This window comes from Plecotus auritus, assembly GCF_963455305.1.
Source record: "Plecotus auritus genome assembly, chromosome: 3".
Classification (NCBI taxonomy): Eukaryota; Metazoa; Chordata; class Mammalia; order Chiroptera; family Vespertilionidae; genus Plecotus; species Plecotus auritus.
In genome coordinates, this window is record NC_137772.1 from 133731643 (window position 1) to 133756665 (window position 25023).

Sequence of the window (25023 nt, forward strand, 5' to 3'; positions counted from 1 at the left end):
AGATCCGGGACTGAGCAAGATGGACTGGACATGCCCTGGAGCCCTCCTGTGGCCCCTCCCCTGCTGGCCAACCTCCCTGGCCCCAATCGTGCACCAGTGGGGTCCCTTGGCCTGGCTTGCGCCCTCTCACAATCCAAGACCCCTTGGGGGATGTTGGAGAGCTGGTTTCAACCTAATCCCACAGGTCAGGTCAAGGGACCCCCACTGGTGCATGAATTCATGCACCAGCCCTCTAGTATGAAATAAACGTTTACAGACAGAAATTCTGATGAGAGAAATGATACAATCTTGATTTAACTAACATGGATGTGCCAACAGAAGGACACTAGCAGATATTACATGGAGACAGCCTGCCATGTGTGCTCTATGGCTAAATTCTTCAGTTATTCAGAAAATCCACAGACAACTAAGTATTTTTGTTGATGTCCTCATCAACTTTCTTCTGGCCTTTTGCTGTTTTACATGAATAAACCACATATTCCCTTGCATGAGATCCTCTCTTCCTTTGAGGTTAGGTGTTCTTCATGAAGTAAAGTAACGTAAATCTTTAGGTAGATCTTTCAGTGAACTCCTTAGTTGAAAACTCCTTCCTTGCCCTCGCCAGTTTGGTTCAATAGATAGAGCATCAGCCCATGGACTGAAGGGTCCCAGGTTTGATTCCACTCAAAGGCATGCACCTCAATGTTTCTCTGTCTCTCCTTCTTCCTTCCACTCTTTCTAAGAATCAATGAAAAAATATCCTCAGATGAGGATTAAAAAAGAAAAAAAAAGAAAGAAAAAGAAAGCACCTCTTTTAACTTAAGTATGGATGACTTGAATGATATTTTAGTTGGGTATAAATTTAAGTTGGCAGTTATTTTCTCTTAGCACTTTGATAATTTTTTGGCATCTGTTGTTGCTGTTGATAATTCTACTGTCTTTGAAATTGTCATTCAAATCTCTCTTTTCTGGACTAAAATTTTTTTAAAGACTTTTCAGATTTTTATCTTTGTTTGGGGTGTCCTGCAGTTTTACCATAAAGGGTCTTAATGCAGATTTATTTTTGCTTTTCTTCTCAGATATCAGAGTATTAAAATTTAATACTTCTGTGAGAAAAAAAAACAACACTAAAAAGTGAAAAAAATTTGGAAAAGAGATGTGCAAGAATAACTTATAAAGGTTTAATGTTCAGATTATATAAAGGATGTCTACAAATTGATATAAAAAGACAAATGACCCAACTGTAAAAATGGACAAAGGATTCAGACAATGCATGAAAAGTGCAGTCAAAATGGCCAACAAACATATTCTGTGCTTCTCAACATCTTCAGCAACAACAGAAATGCAAAACAAGACAGCAGTGAGATACTATTTCATACTTATCAGAATGGCAACAATTAAAATTTCTGAAAGTTCTTGCCTAGTTTATATGAGGATATAGAGAAAAAGCTCTTCACCTACTTCCAGTAGAAGGGGAATTTGATATAACTACTTTGCAGTTAAGTTTGGAATTATCAAATTCCACTCATAGGTATATACCCTAGAGAAACTCGAACACATATACATAGGATATTGTTGCAGCAGAGTATAAAATGGCACAAAATGAAAGTAACTTCATTGTTCATTAGAATAAATAAAGTGAGCTATAAGCATATAATTCAGCATATCCAAAAAAATATACAGAAGTTAAAATTATTGAACTAGTTCTACCTATATCAACATGGTTAAATCTTTAAAAGCATGATATGGAAATTTTAATGAACAAGTTGTTGAATGACATGCAGAAAATAATGCTTTCAATATGACACTTTTGGCACATTTCAGTATGACACATTTTATAGTTATACTAAAAGGATATGGATATATACTATATAGATATGCATTGAAACTATAAATAAATCCATGAGAATGATGAACAACAAAATTAAGGTAGTGGTTACTGCTGAGGGGATAGAGTATGATACAATGATGACAAAAATATTCCCAATTTTTCTCCTTATGCTGTGTCCATGCTTTTTGCATCATAACTTTTGTAGTACTTCTCATCAAAATGGAGTCTATCCACACTGCTTGAATATGGGATGGCTGTGTGATTTGCTTTAACTAGTAGGATGTGGTGGAACTGATAAGAGTGTCAGTTCTGAATCAAGGCTTCAAGAGTCCTTGCGTGATTCCACTCTCTTTACAGCCCTGCTGCCACCATGTGAATGAGTCCTGGCTAGTTTCCTGGAGGATGAGACCCACTGAAGGAAAGTCCAGGTGTTCCAGCTGAGGTCATCCTATTCCAGTCTATAGCCAGCCAACCTCCAACCATGTGAAAGAGACTAGCCAACATTATCAGAGCTGCCTACTTGGCCTATGGAAGTCGTTCTGAAGACTCACGAATGAGCCCAGGTAAGAGCAGAAGCACTGCTGAGGGGACCCATAGAGTCACAGAAGAAAAATAAATTCTTACTCTTTCAGCCACTGTTTTAGAATAGTTGGTTACTCAGAAGTAGCTGATATAAGGACAGAATAAAATTGGGAGGGGAAAAAGAGAAAAGGGTTTGACTGTACCTTTGACATTTTGTCTTAAAAAAGGAGACCTGAAGCAAATGTAGCAAAATCTTAAAATATAACAAATATAGGTAGTTGTAGATACATGAGTATCCTATATAATAAAAGGCTAATATGCAAATTGTCCCCTCAACCAGGAGTTTGACCAGGAGTTCGACCAGGGGGTAGGGCCAGCCGGCCAACTGCCCACGGCCCCTCCCCTGGCCAGCCTGGCCCGATCAGCCCTGATTGGGGTAGGCTGGCTGGACCCCATACGTGCACGAATTTGTGCACCAGGCCTCTAGTTTGTTATATAAGCCTCCCAACTTTTCCATATGTTTGAAGTGTTGCACAATAAAGAAAATTTAGAAGAGTAAATACATCAATGCAATATACTACACAAGATAGCCAAGATGATGATAAAAAAGAAAAAGATGTACTTTTCCTATTGCTCGCTACCCCCCCCTCCCCCCCCGCCCACACACACACAGTACACTAAATAGACTAGTGATTTCTGGGTTCTAACCCTCTTCTTTCATCCTCAGGACAGCTTCTCTGTACCTTCCTAGCATTTCATCCTTTTTGCCAGCATTTCATTCTCTGGCCTCAGTTAGTCATTTGTAATACAGCAAACACCTGATCAGTTCACTGACAAGATAGTTACAAGACATGAAGCATTATAGGGGTAAGTTCTACATAGCTGCCACGTGGGGGAGGAAACTGTAAATTTCGTAACTACTTCATACTACTGTTACATCTAAAACCTAGATTCACTTATAAAAATGTGATAGTTATTCCTGCTTCACTCAAATACAGGGTTAGTCACCTACCTTGTGACTTCCTCTTGACATTCTAACATGACCTGTCCTTTGTATCTGAAGTTGTTGCTGCCACTGGCACCGGTGACGTTCTGTCTGTCTGCCAGGAGGATCTGTGCCTGACCTATTGAGAGTGACAAGGGCCCCCAGAGGGTACACACTCAATGCCAGAGAAAGGCAGGGCTAGGCAGTCTGCTCTCAAGGGGCTCACATCCCTCCTGGCCCTCTGCCTGCTCATGTTTCCACTTTGACTTCCACCACATCCATGTACACCTTATTATGCACTGACTGTACACCTTTACCAGATACACTGGCTAGTACTGTGAGTTATACAATGTGTTCTTTTCCCATCTCAGGCAGGCCGTAAACTCCTTGAGGACATGGTGTTTTAAGCAACGTAGTGTCCTTACTATCTAGTGAAAGGAAGGAAGGAAAGAAAGAGAAAGGTCAGACAGGAAGGAAGAAAGGAAGGGGAGACAGGAAGCAAGCAGGGAAAGGAAGGAGAATGGATAGTGGCAAATATTTATAGAATGACTATATGCCAGGTAGTGTGCACTTTCTTATTTAATCCTTCCAACTACTCAGTGAGGTAGATACTATTACTAATTTTCCTAGCTTACAGATGAGGAAACATGCTTATGAGGGTTAGGTAATACGCCCAATGTGACAGGCCACAGTGAGTAAATCAGGGTGTCCACACTTGAACCAGGTTTGTTTAACTTTAGGGACTGTGCTCCCCTCTGATGCTATACTGTTGCTCTGAACAGAGTTTTGAGCACAGATTTGCTGATAACAAGAAACCAGAATTCATTATAAAGAAAAAGGAGGGAAGGATAGAAAGTAGGAGAATAAAAGAGGGAGGGAGAGACCCACCAATACATTCTCCCCCTGCAGATGTCAGACCTAACCTGTGTCAGCACAGTTTCTGCTTAATTCTTAACCATCTCCAGGAAGGCCCTGTTTGCTTCTCTGGTCATGTGTTCCCGGTTTTATTCTCCATGTGCCAAATGTGTCCAGATAGCTATTTATGCACTCTCACCTGTGAGAGAAGACACACACACAGTTGATTTTTGTGCTGTGAACACTGAATTAGCAAATCCTGAACCATTACTCCCAGGAAAAATATAGGGCTAGGTTCCTGCAAACCTCTCATCACATTTCACCAGCCAATCTGTCTAGAATCATTTTTATGTGTGTTTCTATTTAAAGACACCTTATTTAATAGATTGTTGAGTAGCACCACAGCTCATGCCTGGACAAGCTGATCTAACACATGTCTTTGCCATGAAGCACCTGACAGCCTTCCTTGCACTTAGGGCACTGGACAGCACTTCAGCACTATGCTTGGGGGCCATTTAAAATAACAAAATCAGCCCTAACCGGTTTGGACCAGTGGGTAGAGCATCAGCCTGCAGACTGAAAGGCCCCAGGTTCGATTCCGGTCAAGGGCATGTACCTTGGTTGCAGGCACATCCCCAGTGGGAGGTGTGCAGGAGGCAGCTGATTGATGTTTCTCTCTCATTGATGTTTCTAACTCTCTATCCCTCTCCCTTCCTCTCTGTAAAAAAATTCAATAAAATATATTTTAAAAATAAATAAATAAAATAACAAAATCACCAAAAAACACAACAATGTGAAATATGTGGCAGTAAATAGACTGTGAGAAGGACACCTATTTATGTTCTCTCAGCTGGGAATGTGTGTTGAGCGACTCAGTTTTTTCACTGCTCTGCACGTCCTCAGATGATGCCAAAAGTGCTGTCAAAGGTCTTCCAATTCATTCTGTGGACCTGTTACAATATCCACACAACTAGGATTTGATGAAACTATTGCTTTTGTCGACAACTATGTGCTTTTGTAAATGACTTGAGTAATTTTGTAGTTGCAAATAAATTTTAGCAAGTAGGGGAATTTGCATGTACAGAGTCCATGATTAATGAGGATTGACTATCCTATATAATAAAAGCCTAATATGCAAATTGCCCCATTCAACTGGAGTTCCACTGGGAGTTTCATTGCTCAACCAGTTGCTATGATGCGAACTGACCACCAGGGGACAGATGCTCCAACCGATAGGTTAGCTTGCTGCAGGCGCTGGTGGATGGACTGGAAAGTGAGGTGTGAGATGAGAGCCGTCAGGAAGCTCCCAGGGTTGGGACTGGGAATGGGCGAGATGGTCTTGACCTGCCCTGATTGCTGGCCAGGTGGAGGGACCCCACCTGTGCATGACTTTTGTGCACTGGACATCTAGTATAGAGAATAAAGTTTGGTAAGCCTTAGATATGGATCTATCAGAAAGCCTGATATATTTTAGATTTTAACATATCGGGAACCCTGTTTTCCCACAGGGGGGAAAACCAGCAAGAAAGATGTGGAGTGTATGACAATAATCTTAATTTTGTATACCGAAGAGGACATCACAAGTACCTCTTAGTCCTGCAGGGCACCTCAGAAGGCTACTCATCCATCCCCCTCCTTTTGTCGGGATTTTGTCCTGGCCATTAGAGATTGTCAGCGTCACAGATCACGAAGAAACTTGTCAAGTATTCTTCCTTTAATCAAATAGTTCCTAAATAGCATCACCTTTGTATAGGTTTCCAGAGTCCAAATCTTGGAAGAAACTTGGCAAACACTTGCTGTTTACTGAATGGGATCCCTCAGGGTCAACTGCTACGTATATTGTCCTTATCTCGGCCCTTCCTTCGTAATGTGCTCTCACATAAATATTTCTAAAGTTGTGGTCCCCAGCTTGGGGTTCCCAATGGTCCTTAAAAGGTGTCTGAAGTATGTCATTGAGCTGTTTTAAAAGTCTTTCCAGAAATACATTTCATTAGGATGAGACCTCACAGGTTAAATAAAATGGCAAGGTTTTCTTTTTATAAATTTGCCCAGAATCCTACAATGATAATTCTATGTGATACTATGTACTGCTGCTAATACCATCTATCACTCAGCTCCACAGACATGTCTTTAACAAAAAACAGACCACTGCTCAAATGATTGTTCAAGTGTTTCAGTTGTTTACTAACTTTTCAAAATATTTCAGAAAAATATGAGGTAGATAATGGAAATGTTCTTTGATGGTTAAAGGACAGAAAAGCATTTATCTAAGTGATTCTAAATACATGGTATTTCATTTAAATAGTTGTAATTTTTTTATTATAATGATTTTTACAGTGCCACAATTTCCTTTGAACAAAGCAGTCCAATCTCATTTAAATGGGAAAACTAAATAAAGAGAAAAGCAATCACTTTCATCTAGAAACTAAAAATTGCCCTGGGAATTCACTCTTTATCTTTGTCCATTCTTCCAACACAGCTCTGCTGATTCTCAGAGGGCCTCTAGTACAGGCATGTTTCTGTAAATTCATCTTTCCTTTGTGGAACATTTTTTTCTTCCTCTGAGAATTAGCCAGGACCCAACTGAAGTGACACAAAAGACAGCAGAGATCTGCCAACTCCCAGGAAAGTTGTTTCTGCTGAAATTCTTTTTCATGCATTTCTTCCATTCCAGTCATAGTGCCATGCTGAGCACAGCTGGTACCACATTTCCTGATCAATGGCAAGGTTACAGCCTTGCTTGGTTTTGTACTTTGAGAACAGAAATGGAAGGAGAGGGAAAGAGCAGCAGAATGAGACCTCAGGCTCAATGCTCCCGCTTGAGTCTCCAAACATATTTTAAAGGCCTTGAGGACCAGATTGTCATTGTTTTGGGAATATTTAATTGTTTATACAAATAGAAAAATTCATGCTCGCTGAGAGACTTCACCATTATTAGCGCTAAGGCCCAGGCCCTCCACCCCACCCCCAAAAGGCTTCTGTGGTCAGCTTCTCTCAACATCAGACCATTTATCACTGCCTCCCTTCATTCTATTTCTACTCCTCACACCTAGAATGGTCCTTCTAGTCTCAGCCTACTAAAGTTCGTTCTTCACATCATTCATGAAGTTCCGGAACCACGTCCTTCTAAGCAGCCCTCTAGAACACTCAGAAGGCCATAATGTCATCCTTCCCAGTCCAAATATAGAACTCCAGACTTCCTCATCTATTGCTTCACTAAAACCCCCACTATTTAAATGTGAATAGTTAGAGACTTACATTATGTAATGTTGCTAACTTAGTGTTTGGTGTGTCTTCATATCAGTGATGTAACATCGTAAGTATTATTCTAATCTTGCCATGTGAATAATGAATACTTAAATTCATCTTCATTTCATAGGCCCAATAGAAACTTTAAATTGCCCTAGAGTGAAAGCTACCACTTTATAATTTAATAAAACAGCCCTGATGAGACAAAGGAAGGGTTGGGCAGCTACATTACCAAGTTTCTGCGAATGAACCCTCACTCCCACACCCTGACCCTGGATGCACCCTTCAAGATGTTGGCTACACACTTATAGAAATTCTGTGCAGTCTCAATGCCTCTTTTTTAATGTCTTTTATTGACTGGCCCTCCTATACCCACCTCCAACCTGACCTATCACATTATGAACTCATACAGTCTCTGACACTGCTCGAGCACACCCCTAATTTCTACCTGTCTACTTTGCTTTGCATTAGAATCTGTCTTAATGGTAACAGTAGTGTCTGGAAGACGGTTTCTTGCTCTAAGGGTAGAATACCTACCTACCCTTTTCTTGGTGGGATCACCAGGTTCCTTGAAAAAGGATTTGGAAAGTGTTAGTTTGTAATGGACACAGCCTAGAGTGGATAAACTCCTTAGTGTGGTTACTTGGACAGTCATTTCCTTGAATAGAAAATCAAGACACATTCCATGGTGTGGGGAAGCATTTTGCATGCCAAGAGTTTCTCCAAGTTATTATATTTAGGCATACTAATCGAGTGCTTTTTGTCTCTTGGAATAAAAAATATACCATTTTATCATGTCAAAGCTCCTCTGTATCATTCCATTGGCCAGTTACAACATCCATACAATTTGAATTTGACAAAACTATTGCTTTTGTAAATGCCTTTGGTCAATGTATTCAGTACTCATTGCAAATGTTACAGATGGGATACATGAGCGATATACAGCACTTGAAAAAGTATTTCTACAAAGAAAAACAATGGAAAAGGAGAGAAAACAGAGCAGAGACAGAAATGGGGACATCGTTATCAGCAAAAAACTGCAAGTAGAAGAATGGTTAAAGAAGCTGAGAATGCAGACAACAGGATGGAGAAATAAAAATTATTCTCATTGTCTGACTGTCACAGTACTGATGGGCACTACAATACTTCCAGGTGCTGGTTTAGACTAACTTTCCACTTGCAAATAAGCACACTATTTTCCCAGCCCACAAAATGTTATTAACAGACAAGGGCAAGTCACATAAGGAAGATGAGACAGAGGAAAAGAATCCAATATCTTTTTCTGACTATGAACTTATAAAACCTTAGTAAGAGTACATTAAAAACGAGTTTTTGAAACATTAGAATTTTAAAAAGTATATGTCTCATATATTGTGTTTCTACAAAAAAAGTTTCACAAGACATCCAAACGTGCAATGTATATTTCAGTGCTTTTTAATTTTCACTTGGCAAATAAGATAGAGGAAAGATTTTATTTGTATGTTTAATTAAGTCTTGTACCTGATATGATTCATACCTTTGGGAAAAGACAAATGTCTTTATGAAAATGCAGTGAACACTCTCCTACATCAAGTGTCCTTGCATGAGATATACCCCTGTAGGAAGTTTAAACCTACTAATATTCACAGATAGGATATGACAATAGGGAAAGACATTTTTTTCATAGAGACTTCAACAATAAATGTATACATCAGGGGCTCATCATCAGCCTGTATGGTAGATGAGTCTTTGGAATGTTTAACAGACATCTATCATGATTTGATTTGTGGCTTGGGTCGCAAGTTCTCTTTCTAGGCATCTTTGCTTGAATCCCAGCAGAGCTCAAGTTCCTGGAGAGTTTAACAATTCTCTTCTGCCAGCATGGTGATATATAAGGGTTTAGTGTTTGGATGTCAGAGTAAGTGTTGATGATACTCGGAAGATCTGGGGAAGCATGTTACTAAGTTGGTAAAACATTTCTTCAGAAATACTCTGTAAGAGGTTAAAAAAAAGTTTGTATTTGTTAAATCATAACTGATTTTTTAAACATTTAAAATATTTTAAATTATGGAACTAGTTCTAGACATGGAGTGCAATATGTACAAATTATCTTTCATGACTGATTTAACTGTGCAGCTAAGGACTGGGGTGTTTTCCTCACTCCATCCTCTGAGAACGTATGTTGTTCCTGTCAAATAAAGCCTGATTACCAGAAAGACCCTAGATAACACTAGTATAATCAATTATAAAAGTGCCACTGACTCGCTAAGGGCCACACAGAATACAGAGCCACTCTCTGCTGCTGCCCTTATCTATGAGCTCTTCAAAATCTATATAACATATATGTGGGGGAAAAGGGTAAATGAGTTAAGTTTGGTTTTGGGGTTAAATAAAAAGATCCCCTGGGTGGTAGATGCTAACATCACTGACAATAAACTAAGTGCCTTTATGGCATCCAAACACTTAAAAAAGAGGAAGCTGTTAGCATTTTGTTACGTTATACTGAGTTAGGGCAGTGTGCTCACTATATCTGGGAAAAATACTGTAACAGAGATTAAATTGGGGTGAGATATAGTAAGATAACACACCTGTGGTACCAGAAATTGCACTGTCCTAGAAATTCCTCCATCCCATGAAGCCATTTCCATCATAAAACCTAAAACAGAATAATAGACTTTGCTGAATTATGAGTTCTGCTTCAAGCCTACCCAGCCCTTTATCGAAATAAACTGAATTTTCATTGTGGGGCTTCATGTCTTGACCTTTTAGGTAGTCATTTACTGTAAGAGAGGCTCAGCCTACAGGGAAGATCAACATCTGCAACCTGAATTCACCATGCCAGACATGTTTCACGTCGCTTTGTCAACACGCTTACTTATGATTTCTCAAGTACTATTCAGTCTCCATACAATAAAGGCAAAGTAGGTTATCGAAGGCTAAACATATGGCTCTATTTTTTTAAAGAATAAAAGACAATAAAGAACAAGCTATAATCAGAGCAAAATATAAATAATATCAAAATATCTTGTATTTGAAGAAGGCTGAATATTTGTGTCTAGGAAAGGATAAGTAAAAAACGTCTGCTATGAAATATTTGGTTGATAAACCATTTAATTGAGGCACCTGATGATGAGTAACGTTTACATTTTTTCTCCTGGGTTGCTCTATTTTGAGTATTTGGGAGGAAGAAATATAGGTCGTTGTTAAATATAAGGTTATGCTCACCTTTGACACACTTAAACACAAGTTCTGCTCTCCTTAAACACCATGGTATAGTCATTTCCTAGAAACAGAAACAAAACAAATCTTGTTTCTAAAGAACTCTAAAAAAATACATACTCAGATCTTAATTTATCTATAATGTTGATCATCCAGTTTGTGAACAAATTCAGGTAACTATTAGTTAATTTCAGCTGGATTTCTGTGTGTGTGTGTGTGTGTGTGTGTGTGTGTGTGTGTGTGTGTTTAGGTACATGACTTCTTCCATTTGCTGTACTATATGTACATACTATATGTACTATATGTATTTATTGCATTAGGAACTAAAACTAATAAAAATCTTGTTGACCGCACCCCCCAACCCCAACAGAAAGGGCTAGGATTCTGGGGGAATCTTCAGAATACAATTTAAAAACTGTTGTTTTATGTATCATAATTTATTTAAACAGCCCCTTATAGCTAGATGTCCATTTTTAAATAACATTGCAGTGAATTTATGTATGTATATGTGTGAGTATATATATCTATATCTATTTATCTATCTGTATTTTTTTAATTTATTGACTTGAGAGAGAGAGAGGATGGGGGAGACAGAAAGACTTGTTGCTCCACTTATTCATATACTAGAGTGCACAAATTCATGCAACAGTGGGGTCCCCCAGCCTGGCCTGCGGGATTGGGCTGAAACTGGCTCTCTGACATCCCCTAAGGAGTCCCGGACTGCTAGAGGTAGCAGTCAAGGCTGAGGGACCCCACTGGTGCATGATTTGGGCCGGGGAGGGACACAGGAGGTTGGCAGCTGGGGAGGGACCACGGGAGGGCTCCAGGGCGTGTCCGGCCCATCCCGATCGGCCTGACCCCAGCAGCAAGCTAACCTACTGGTCGGAGCGTCTGCCCCCTGGTGGTCAGTGCATGTCATAGCGACTGGTTGACTATCTGCCCCCTGGTGGTCAGTGCACGTTATAGCGGTTGGTCAACTGTCTGCCCCCTGGTGATCAGTGCACGTCACAGTGAGCGGTTGAGTGGCCTTAGCATATCATTAGCAAATTACAATTTGATTGGTTGAATGGCCAACTGGATGACCAGACACTTAGCATATTAGGCTTTTATTATATAGGACTAGTGGCCCGGTGCACGAAATTCATGCATGGGGCGGAGGGGTTGTCCCTCAGCTCAGCCTGCACCCTCTCCAATCTGGGACCCCTCAGTGGATGTCCTAACCGCTCACCTGCCTGCCTGCCTGCCTGATCGTCCCTAACCACTCTGCCTGCCACCCTGCTCGCCCCCAACTGCCCCCCCCCTGCTGGCTTTCTTGTCCCCAACTGCCCCCCCTTGCCGGCCTGATTGCCCCCAACTGCCACCCCCTGTTGGCCTGCTCACCCCCAACTGCCTCCCCCCCACCGGCCTGATCACCCCCAACTGCCATCCCCTCCTGGCCTGATCGCCCCTAACGGCCTCTGCCTTGGCCCTGCCACCATGGCTTTGTCCGGAAGGATGTCCAGAAGGTCTCCCAGTCTAATTAGCATATTACTCTTTTATTAGTATAGATTCATTGGTTGATTCTTGTATATTCCCTGTCCAGGGATCAAACCCAAAACCTTGGTGTATTGGGACTATGTTCTAATCAACTGAGCTGCCTGGCTAGGGCTCTATATCTTGTTTTTGAATAATTTCTTGGTATACTTATAAAATTTAGGTCCTTCCCCTAAAAGTTATATCAATTTACATTAGCCATTAGCAATGTACGCGCCATCCAATTTCACCATATGTTCACTAGCACCTGGACATTTAAATATTACTTGAAATATTATTTGACATTATTACTAATTTAACAGGCCCAAAATGGCATTACCCTGATAGTTTTTTTAAAAAGAGACTGTATTTTTTGAAAGTTTTAGGTTGACAAAAAATTTATGATAATGGTACAGAGAATTTCCCTATACCAGGGGTGGGCAAACTTTTTGACTCGAGGGCCACAATGGGTTCTTAAACTGGACCGGAGGGCCAGAACAAAAGCATGGATGGAGTGTTTGTGTGAACTAATATAAATTCAAAGAAAAGGAGCGGAGGGGAGAGCAAGAGAACCCTCCGTTCTTTCGGCTCCGCGGGCCAGATAGAACAGCCGAATGGGCCGGATCCGGCCCGCGGGCCGTAGTTTGCCCACGGCTGCCCTATACTCTTACACCCAGTTTCCCCTTATTATTACCTCCCACACTCATTACTATTAACTAATATATTAATATATTACTAAGAGTGAGGCCGTTTAGCCACCTATCAAGAATAAAGAGAATAGATTATCCCAAAAAACTGCAGGAAAAATTCTTTAGCAATTCTAATTCACTTTGGGTTTTTGGGACAGGATGTCCCAAAAAATGTATACACACTTTAACAGCTGATAACTCAATTTTGAAAATGAAATGTATTTTAATAAACACTGCTTTTATAATTATTCAAAATATGTGTATATATTTTTTGGGACACTATACATACATATATATGGGTTACTACAACTGAATTCTTTCCTACACTGTGAAATAATCCTACCTAATAAAAGGGTAATATGCAAATTAACTGTCATTCCACGACAAAGACGGCAACGTCCATAGCACCCAGGCCGCAGAGGGAGGGCTGTGGACACAACGTGGGGCTGCTGGGCTGGGGGTGTGCTTCGAGCTGCTGCCGCGTAGCTTGGGGCATGCCCCCAGCCCAGTGGACACAATGTGGAGCTGCTGGGCTAAGGTGGCGGCCCGGGGCACGCCCCCGGCGGCTGCCACGCGGCTCAGGGCACACCCCTAGCCCAGCGGACAGAAGCCCAGCAGACGGAACACGGGGCTGCTGGGCTCCGCAGGGCTTGGGGCACACCCCCATCCCAGCGGACACAAAACGGAGGGTCCTCTGTGCATGAGCTGCAGAGAAAACACCTTTTCTGACTGCTAATTGGCTAAGCTCCCTGTAAGCTGCTTCTCACAGTGTTCTTGGTAACGGGTAATAAGAATCCAAGAAGATCTAGGGTTTTTCCACCTCACTCCTAGAGGAAAAAACTAAGGTCCGCTGCTGGAGGGGCTAAGAAATGTCATATCCTACCCTAGCCGGTTTGGCTCAGTGGCTAGAGCCTCGGCCTGCCGACCGCAGGGTCAGGGTTCGATTCTGATCAAGGGCATGTACCTAGGTTGCAGGCTCCTCCCTGGCCCGGGCCCAGGTCAGGGCTCATGCAGGAGGCAACCAATTGAAGTGTCCCTCTCACATTGATTTTTCTCTCTGTCTTTCCCTCTCTCTTCCAAGCCCTCTAAAAATCAATGGAAACATATACTCAGGTGAGGAAAAAAACAACAACAAAAGAAGGAAATGTCATATCCTATGAAAGACACATCTTAAAAATGCCTAAAGAAAGTTGTCATTTTTTTCGTGGTGAAGGGACTGGAGTCCGTGTTGATGAAAACACCTTGGCGGCTGCGACAGTGGCAGCAGCAGCGGAGTGATGGGGCTGGCACCTTCCCCTGATCAGCCCAGTCACCTCCCGAAGAGGTAGGCCAGATTGCGGCTTAGGCCCGCTCTAAGCCGTCAATAGGACATCCCCTGAGGGCTCCCAGTCTGTGAGAGGGGGCAGGCTGGGCTGAGGGAACCCCCCCCAAGCGCACGAATTTCATGCACTGGGCCTCTAGTAGTTTATGAAATTACAGAAATTCTGGTCATGATATTAAAGTGAAATAATCAACATATACACACAGAAATAGAAGACCTCATTTTAACAACTGACATGAAAAAAAATATTAAGAACCTATAACTTCATTTAGGAAATGTTTTCCAACAAATAAAGGCTGTCTCCCTATCATTTCAGGAGCCAGATGAATTGGAAGCCATAGAAAGCAGCAGCTGTAGAATTTGATCTTGCAATTGCCCCATGTACCTTTACTGAATATAATAATAATATTGTCATATTGTCATGATCTCACTAAAGGGTTTCTAGTCGCTGCCAATAAAAATAAAACCCCAAATACATTTTTATTCTTTGTAATGAGTGCATTGTCTGTTTTCTTTGTACAATAAAGAAATCATTCCCCCCCCCCCCCCCCGGAAAACACTATCGCTACATTACTATTATACATTACTATTAACTAAAATCCACAGTTTATGCAGATTTCCTTCCTTTTCACCTAATGACTTTTTCTGTTCCAGGATCACATCCAGGACACTATATTGGGTCATTATGTCACCTTAGGCTTCCCCTGCCTGTGAGTTTCTCACTTTCCTTGTTTTTGATGAGCTTTGAGGAAAACTGGTCAATGATTTTATAAGATGCCTTATCTTGGAATTTGTCTGATGGTTTTGTGATTATTAGACTTGAGCTATGGATTTTGGTAAGAAGTGCTAAAGTGTCATTTTCATCGCATAACAAGGGTACATACTGTCAACATGATTTATGACTGTTGATATTGACCTGGATCACCTGGTGCAAGTAGTGTTTTTTATGTTTCTCCATTGTAAATTTACCCCTTCCCCCGAACTTTCCACACTGGACTCTGGAAAGAAGTCATCCACTGTGTGCAGCACACACTTAAAAGGTGAAGATATTTTTGTGCCCCTCCTTAGGATGGAGTATGTACATAAATTATTTGGACTTCTGCATGGGAGATTTATTTACTCTTCTCCCCTTCTCTCCTCTACCCTCTCCTTCCCTTCCCACCCTTTTTTTTTTTTTTAACCAATCATGTTTAATCAGTATGGACTCATGGATCTTTACTTTAAATGTTGAGTTGTAATTCAATGATTATTACCAAAACTTTTCTCAATCTTATTCTGATTGACCTTTCTGGCATAATTCCCATTAATGGCCACTCCCTTTTTTCATGAAACTTGCCACCCCCTCTTGGGGGCTGATGTGTACCTCAATTATCCTAGTTCTTGACCAAACTCTCAAGGTCTTTGGACCTCATGCCTACTTACTGCTATGACTCCCTACCTGGTTTCCTGGACTCCAACCCCCCTTCAACACATTGATTTGGCTAATTTAAGTACATTTGTGATCATGTTATATTCCTGTTTAATAACTTATAATTGCCTCCTATTGTCCCATGAATAATATCTAAGACTTTATTTTAGTATTCAAGGCTATTTACATTAGGACCAAAACCACCGCAGCTTCTAGACTTTTAAATTTAAAAACGGTTTCACTCATGCACATCTGCCCACCTTTGCCTGAATATGATCTATAATGCTGTCGCCCACCTCCTCACACTCTGCTGCAAGCCACTTCTTCCACCTAGAATGCCCTTCCTGTTATTTCCATCTGTTGAAATCTGATCTTCATTCTCCAATGTCCAGCTTAACTTCCTTCTCCTTCATAAAGTATTTCCCCAGCTATGAATGGTGTCATTTTTTTTCTTTTATCTCAACAATCACATTTTACTCTGTCTTTTTTGGAGGGGTGTGTGTGGAGGAGAAATAGGCAGGGAGATGGGATTTATGTTTTCTTTACTTAAGAAAATGTGTGAACCATTTTTCAGTCATCTTTGTTATCTTTACAATACGTCTATAATACTGAACATATAGATGCTCAGAAACTTAGGTTGAGTGAATCATTGTTTCATTTATGGAAATCTAAAAAGAAAGTGACTTTCTTTACAGAAAGACTTTGATAGGAAACTACTTTTTGTGTCCAAGATACTTTAAAATTGATAAATAAAAGGGGTCTAGTTACTGAGAGGGCTAAAATGTACAGAATCCTCTTTTCCAAAGTTCTGGAAGCTTATGAAAATGACTAGTGAAATTTTCTGATGTTTACATTATATTTACAATACTTCTCCGATTCAAAGTTCACAAAAAGGAACAGTGCCTTATGGGAGTACACACATGCACAGTGACAAGTTTTTGTATTTTGACTTGTTCCTCCCCAGTTTAAAAAAATAATGTACAGAGAGAACAAGGTGACTAAGCAATATCTACCTACAGCTAAGAGAAAATACCGATAGTTCTTAAAACTACAAAACTTCATGGAATTTTACAATGTATATAATTTATATTTCACAAGAAACCTTTATTAAAAAAAAAAGATACCGAGAAAGGTGCAGTGAATCATCCAAGGCCATGGGACAGTCTGAGATGTGCATTTTCATTTTCTTAATAGTATCTTCTGATGAAAACGGTTTTATATTTCAATTATGATTTATTAAGTTTTTCTTTTATGGCTTTTGTGTGTGTGTGTGTGTCCTAACAAATCTTTGCTTAACCTGATGTCATCAAGGTTTTCTTTTATGTTTTCCTCTAGAAGTTTTATAGTATTAGCTTTTTTGGTTTAGGTCTATGATCCCTTTGAAGTTAATTTGTATGTATGATGTGAGGTACAATTCAAGCTTATCTTTTCCATATGAATATCCAATTCTTCCAAAACTAGTGGTTGAAAACACTACCCTTGCCCTGCTGGTGTGGCTCAGTGGTTGAGCACCTAGTGGTTGGCCAGGAGGTCACAGTTCAATTCCTGGTTGGGGCACATGCAGGGTTGCAGGCTCAATCCTCAGGGGGCATGCAGGAAGCAGATCAATGACTCTCTCTCATCATTGATGTTTCTCTCTCTCTCCTTATCCCTTCCTCTCTGAAATCAAGCCTATCTAATAAAGAGGGAATATGCAAATTGACCGTCATGCCTTCACAAAGATGGCGGCGCCAGTCCCTCCAGAGTCCCCCAGTCCCGGGGGGCAGCAGGCGTGCCAGAGTCCCCCAGTCCTGGGGGGACTCAGCCCCGCCGGAGTCCCCCAGTCCCAGGGGGCAGCAGGCGCACAGCATGGCTGGACCTGCACCCAGGTGGGTCCGGTTGTGCCACCTGCCTGCTGCCGGAGTCCCCCAGTCCTCTCACAGAAAATGAGTTGCCTCAAAAGTTGGTTAAGCTTCTTAGGACAAAAAGCATTCAAAATCTTTGAAAAGAAAATGACAATATTTATAAAAGCTTAGACTAGATAATTCAAGGTTATTTCCACTACAACTTTCTATGGTTTTGTGATATTAACATTCTGAATTCACACAGTACCAGCTGTATTGTATGTAAGCAGATATTATTTAAAGAAATGACCATTATTATTAGAACAACTCATAAAACCACACTGTTTGTATATCAAGGACATTCTGTGTGATTTTCCTAATGGCTGAAATTAATGCCCTTAAACCGGCAGTCAGACATCCCCTGAGGGGTCCCAGATTGGAGAGGGTGCAGGCTGGGCTGAGGGATACTTCCCCCCTCCCCCCAACCCCACCACATGCACAAATTTCATGCACCAGGCCTCTAGTAAAAATATAATAAAAAAGAGAGAGAGAAAAAACACTAGCCTTTCTCCCATTGAATTGCCTTGGCAACTTTGCTGGAAATCAAATCATCATATATGCATGGATTTATTTCTGGATTCTCTATTCATTTCCTTTGATCCATACATAGTCTATTCTTCTGCCAATGTCACATTGTATTGGTTACTATACATTTACAGTAAGTTTTAAAATCAATTAGTGTAAGATCCCCAACTTTGTTCTTTTTCAAAACTTTAGGTTCTATGCATTCATGTAAATTTTAGAATTACCTTGTTAATATCTTCCAAATTGCCTTGTTTTGTTTTTTTTTTTTTGGTTTGTTTTAAAATTCTTTATTGTTGAAAGTACTTATATGGATTTTGATGATCATTCAAGTCTATATAGATCACTTTGAGGAGAACTGATAAAAGTATTGAGCCTTCCAACCCATGAACACAGAATATCTCTCCATTTATTTAGATCTTTTAAAATTTCTTTAGGCAACTAAAAGCTCAATTCTGTAGTTGCTAGGTCATTTTTTAACAGCATCTTTTTATCTGAAGACATTTTAAGCTTGTTTCAAGTTTTTTTAAAGACAGTTATCAACTACTTTATGGTTTGTGTCTATTGTGGTGCCTCAAATCTTTGCATATCTGTTTCTATGTTTGGTTGTTTCTGCAGGTTTTCAATCAATCATGATGTTTTATTTCCTTAAGGGCCTACTTATCTTTCACGTATGTCAAACATTTTATTGAAGGATCATATATAGGAACAAATACGTATTTGCATCACCTTAAAATGTTACTCTAAAATACACCACTTTTTAAAATACCATGAAAATAACCAGAATCAAGGAATTATTACTATTTATACTATTGTAAGTAATGTACTCATTTTTATATATAACAAAGCATTATCTGACAGTTACTTGTCTTATAATCTACTAGAGGCCCGATGCACGAAATTCGTGCAAGGGCCTTGGCCCCAGCCCCCACCCGCCACCGCCGCGGCTGGGGGGCCTCTGCCACCCCTGCCTCAGCCCCTTCCTGCCATGGCTTTGTCCAGAAGGATGTCCAGATTAATTAGCATATTATGCTTTTATTATTATAGATAACTTACGGATACTTATGATTGCCTCTGAATTATTTCAGGCCCAGGTTAAGACTAACCATCACTCGCACACAAGTATAACTAATGTGAATTGTAAGCACAGAGCTTCAGAGCTATTGTTTGCAAATATTATCGCCCCTTTGGTTGGCTGCCTCTGTTTTGTTGTCAGTTTCTTTTGCTGTGCAGAAGCTTTTTAGTTTGATATAGTCCCATTCACTTATTTTTGCCATTACTTCCCTTATCTTTGGGGTCAAGTTCATAAAATGCTCTCTAAGACCAAGGTCCATAAGTTTGGTTCCTATGTTTTTTTCTATGTAACTTATTGTTTTGGGTCTTATAATTTAGGTCTTTGATCCATTCTCATATTCCATTTACTTTAACTTAATTCTGCTTAGCTGCATATGAACCAGAAAGGAAATGCTAGACAGTATGCATCCACACGCATATAATCCTAGTTGCTTTTAAATTTCCCGTTTGTCTACACAGAGACTCCATCCCAGGCATGTTTGTCATTTTTTCTCAGATTAAAACCAGCACCTAAAAAGTATGGCTTTTTATACTTGAAAAAGGTAAACGGTAGGCTTTAAAAGTTGTTAAGGTCATGAAAAATGTGACTTATTGGATGTCCTCATGAGATGTGGCCTTCCAACCCATGAACACAGTTATATAAGGAGCTTTCTTCTGGAAACAAATCTTATAGTATATATTATATGGTAGACTAGTAGCCCTGTGCACGAATCCGTGTGCCAGTAGCTCTCTGTGGGGCCTGGCCACTCCTCACCCGCTGCCCAGAGGCTCTCCATGGCCCAGGGGCCCATCCGTGCCCTGGCTTGGCCAAAGGCCCATCTGCGGCTGGGTGCGAAACGCTTGCCTTGTCGCCAGGGCGACAACACAAGTGTTCTGTGCCCGGGCCTGGCCAGAGGCCCCTTGGAGATGAAGCAGGCATTCCGCCAAGCCGCTCATGCTGCCCACTCTCAGCAGCTGCCCCCCAGGGACTGGGGGACTCCGGCAGGGCTGAGAGGACTGGGCACTGCCATCTTGTGGCTATGGGCGCCACCATCTTTATGACGGAGTGATGGTTAATTTACATATTACCCTTTTACTAGAGAGGATGGGATATACAACATAGTGGGCTAGGTAAGAGTATATAAAGTTTTTATCATGAGCTTTAAATAATGGCAAAGTGACAACCTTACTGTCACACCTGTGAAAACGCACTAAGAAATACATTGATACCCTAGCCAGTTTGGCTCAGTGGATAGAGTGTCAGCCTGTGGACTGAAGGGTCCCAGGTTCAATTCCAGTAAAGGGCACATGCTCGGGTTGTGGGCTCAATCCCCAGTAGGGGGCGTGCAGGAGGCAGCTGATCAATGATTCTCTCTCAACATTGATGTTTCTCTCTCTCTCCCTCTCCCTTCCTCTCTGAAATCAATAAAAATATATTTTTAAAAAATAAATACATTGAAAAAGCTGAATGGATCATGTGAAACACTTCAGACTTAGGAACTGAGGAAGAAAATTGGGCCCTGTGGCTATACTTTAGATGATAAGTGGGCACTGAACACACAGAATAAATCCTAAACTTGTGAAATTAAAATGTCAATTCTGATTAAACTGCAGACAGTACTGTCTAAAGTTAATGGCCATATCTTGACGACTCAACTTGAATCTTCTGATTAGGGTAAGGCTAACTGCAGAGGTGACTACAATTTAGATGGTATACAGGTCTTCACTGTATGTCTTGGAAGTTAGATATCAGAATTATTTTATGAGTTTTTGAACAGGAAGGAAATTGCAAAACTATTCTTTACTCCCAAGTATGTGCCACTGAGATACCTGAAATACTTGTATTAATCTGTTTCACAGTCATTATCAAAAGGTGAGAACTACTCTGGCTTTCTCACTTTTCATATTCAAAAGCAATGGCGGATTACAACCACTCTGAGGGTGTATTTGATTGTATCTACCAAAGTGGAACATATGCACACCCTGAAACATAACAATTCCATTCCTAAGTATATGCCCAACAGAAATGCCAACATGTATGTATAGAATGTTCATAGCAACATATGTGTCATAATAATCAAAACCTGGAAACTACCAAAATGTCCAAAAATAGCAAAACAGTAATAGTAAAATTGTAAGCTCTGTGCTTACAATTCACAATGGAATGACATATAACAACGAGAATGAAGTCCACAACCACAAGCGGTAATATAAATAAATTTCATGAACATAAGATTGGGTGAAAGAAGCCAGATACAGGAGTATGTACTATAGGATTCATTCTGCTTATATGAACTACAAAAACACACCTAACTAATTTCTGCTTTTCAAAGTGAAAATTGTGTTTACCCTTTTGGGGGGATTGTGGTTTACATGATTGGAAGAGAGCATGTGGGTGGCTTCTGGGTGCTGGTAATATTCTGTTCAATGATCTGGGTATTTGTTACACTGGTGTTCAGTTTGTGAAAATTTGAGCTATATATTTATGATATATGTATTTTTCTATATGTGCATTATACTGTAACAAAAAGTTAAAAACAAACAACCTCTTCAACCAACCACAATAATTACAACTAAAACCCCTAAGTCCCAGATTATTCAACAAGTTAATAGTGAAAATAAAAGAAAGTCAGGGCCCTAGCCTGTTTGCTCAGTGGACAGAGCATCGGCCTGCTGACTGACGGGTCCCGGGTTTGATTCTGGTCAAGGGCACATGCCCAGGTTGTGGGCTCGATCCCCAGTAGGGGGAGTGCAGGAGGCGGCTGATAATTGATTTTCTCTCATCACTGATGTTTATATCCCTTCTGAAATCAATTAAAAAAAAAAAAAAAAAGAAAGACAGGAATGTAGGATTCTTGACTTGTAGGTTCATTCCACATCTATCAGGTTAGACTGACTCCAGGATGACAGTATCTTCAGATCACAAAGATCTACACAGATAAAGCTAGTAATATCAGTATATTTTTCTTCTTACCGATAGACTATTGTTTCCTTTGTTAAAAAACACACACTACAATTAATTTCTACAGCTCTTTTTATTTACTATAGTCTATAGTCTGTTCTAGACAGTATCATCACGCACACACTAATATGTGGTAACTGAGTGTCTAGCAATTCTGTTAGAGGAAGAAAACAACACCTGAAAATGCAGGAAACCTAAGACAAATATTACCGCTATATCCTGTGTAGTGTTGTCTGAATTTATAGAATAAACTTCTTGACCTGAATGGATGTTTAAATACAACAAATGGTAATATCATGGCCCAATATACTTTTGTGAATTAAAATGGACACTTTGGAAACAAACTTAATGTTCTGCAGCTGGCTGTCCCGATTTAAAACATGTAACTTTTGTAACCTTGTGGGAGAGGGAATGCTGGTAGTATCAGATGTCTGAAGTAAATCCGAACTTAGTGACTTTTGGAAACACTGCTTTGAGGTTGTTTCCCACCTACATATGACCATTTTTATAAACTGGTTAACCAGGAGCCCAGCTGCAGGAATGTTTGAATGTTTTCTTGTGGCTGGAATTCATTACAAACTTTCTTTGTTATTCCCCAAAGCTCTTTTATATATGGACTAATTAGTGATGATAACCTAACAATGGCTAAAAATTCCTGATGGAACTAAGACTTTATAAAGCTACAGTGGGGGAAAAACGTGTTGATGTCAATCTCCCCTGATACCATATTAGGTATGACAGGCTACAGAAGTGAATGGAATGAGAGGTTAGTATGAGGCAACTTTCAGGATGGAGCCAGAATTTTCTTAATCAAAATGATAATGTGTCTGGTGAAAATACAAATGGACTATAAGTGGAAAATCATTTTGCCTTATATGGCAATAATTTGTGTGTGTGTGTTTACATAGGGTATTGCATTTAAAAATGAGGTCTCTTATAATCAGTCTAAGTGGAGGCTCAGTCACTCTAAAAAGCAAAACATAAAATCTTTTACACACTTTACCATATGGCATTAACACACATCTTTTATTTTGGTAAATAACTTCTAATAATCAATGATCAAACTTCCTTCCTGACATTCACAATCTGTACTTACCAATTAGCCATTTTACTTTTTTTAAAAAAATGCCACCTCAAGACAGGCAGGCACCAGGTTGCTGACATGGGCCCTTTATCACCAGGTTGACCTCTGGCTCTCCCAGAAGGACCTGCCCGCATCCATTTGTTTTGAGGCTGCCTTGTTCCTCCAGACTATTTGAAATTTAATTTTTAGTCCTTGTAATATTTCTACAACTTAGCCCCACTAGCCAGTTTTTATGTGGGTGAGGGAAGAGAACAGGAGAGAAAGCAAACAGTCATGGAAAGAGATTTTTTAAAATGTAAAATATAAAGTACAGTATTTAATAAAATAAGTGCACGACTATACCATGTTTTAGTTATAGAAGTCACTACTTGTATTATCCAAAGATCATCCTTGACAAAATGTTAAAATGAAGTTGGCTTCTTCCTGTCATCTAGCATCTCTGTCCCTTGCCTATTAAGTGCAGACTCAGAGAAGGCAAACTAAGTTTAATGTTAGCCTAAGCCAAATATAAATGTGGAGGCAAATCTAATGCTAAATAATTTAAGACAAAAATGGAGGAGAAAAAGGAGGAGGAGGGAGAAAAGGGGAGGAGTAGGAACATATGCCTTATCCAAATCTAAAGATAATTTTGATTTTCTAGTTACCTTCTATAGAATAATGCTATAATTCTCTGAACATAAATGGTTAAGAATTATTCACTGTTTTGTATTTTATGCTACTCAATTCTATTAACCAGATAGGAGATAAAAATGTCCATTAGTAAAAAAAAAAAAAAAGTGCTTTTAAAATGTAAAGTGATTATTATTAGTACACAATATGGAGGGTTATATATTCATACAATTACAATATTTTCCTATATGCTCACCTCTGACATATCATGCACGAGCAAGAGAGGAATACTTATTGTTGTGATGTCATGGGTACAGCAAACCTTGAGTATGTTTCGGAGCCCCATAATGGCAGGATCGCGAGCAGTGATGTTTCCAGATTTCACATTGTCATCCACACAAAGATGAAAAGCAACATGGATTTCTGAGAGATTAGAATGCCGTGTAATGTAAAATTCTCCTGTGAACAACAAATGCAATCATGATTTTCAAATGGCTAAATCACCGCCATCAATGGAGAGCACAAAGAGCTGGAATGGGCAATCAATGTATCAAACTAGTAGAGGTGAATCAGGAACCTATGTTGGATTCAGGAAGCAATTATGATTACTGCATATAAATTCTTGGAGCAAAAGTGATGAAAAAAGAAGCAATAGCCACTCTTGCATTAGGTTCATAAATTGGTTATGAAGTAACCACCAAGTAGTAAGTAAATCAAATGAGTATTCATCATCTCTATGTTGATATCAATGCTCAAAGTGTCCCACTTAACTCAAACTTAACATGTAAAAACAGGTTACTTGACTACCTGTCATCCCCACACCCTAAATCTGCTCTTTTCCATCGCAATTTATGGGTCTAATTTCTGTCCAGTTATTTGCTCAGGACAAAAACACAGAAGTTGCCTTTCATTACTTTTTTTCTCTCTATGTGTCTGCCCAATCCCCAATCCAATTCACCACCAACTATTTTCAGTAACATCTCCAAAAAATATCTCAAATATGAGCACTCCATTTTTACTGCTATCACCCTAGTTCATGCTACCATCACCTCTCACCTAGGTTTTTGTAATAGCCTCTTAATGAATCTCTCTGTTTCCATTGTTGCCCATAGGGCAGGCAAATAAATGATTTATATGTAAATCACATTATATCAACCCCCTATGTAAAATCACCCAACAGGCTCAAACCACATTCAGAAAAAAGTCCAAATGCTTTACTGTGATCTGCAAGGCCTATATGATTTGGACACTGCCTATCTGTCTGACACCCTCTTGTCTCAACCTCTCTCTTCCTGCCCAGCCACACTGGCTTTTGTTCAGTTCTGCAAACATGTATAGCTTGTTCCCAATTCCGGCTGCTT

The 25023-nt window shown here is 40.0% G+C and overlaps 1 protein-coding gene across 3 annotated transcripts in view; it reads right to left on the minus strand.

Moving 5' to 3' along the window:
- Positions 1 to 6329: 6329 nt before the first annotated feature.
- The window catches only part of FERRY3 (FERRY endosomal RAB5 effector complex subunit 3), a 63366-nt gene continuing 44672 nt past the window's right edge, over positions 6330 to 25023 (minus strand). For all 3 annotated transcript variants that reach the window (XM_080661356.1, XM_080661357.1, XM_080661358.1), the window contains 4 exons: positions 23919 to 24121; positions 10626 to 10683; positions 9989 to 10056; positions 6330 to 9392 (listed from right to left, as the gene is read on the minus strand). In XM_080661356.1, the coding sequence (XP_080517482.1) occupies positions 9300 to 9392; positions 9989 to 10056; positions 10626 to 10683; positions 23919 to 24121 (422 nt within the window). In that variant the 3' untranslated portion in view covers positions 6330 to 9299. The remainder of the gene's footprint in view (positions 9393 to 9988; positions 10057 to 10625; positions 10684 to 23918; positions 24122 to 25023) is intronic.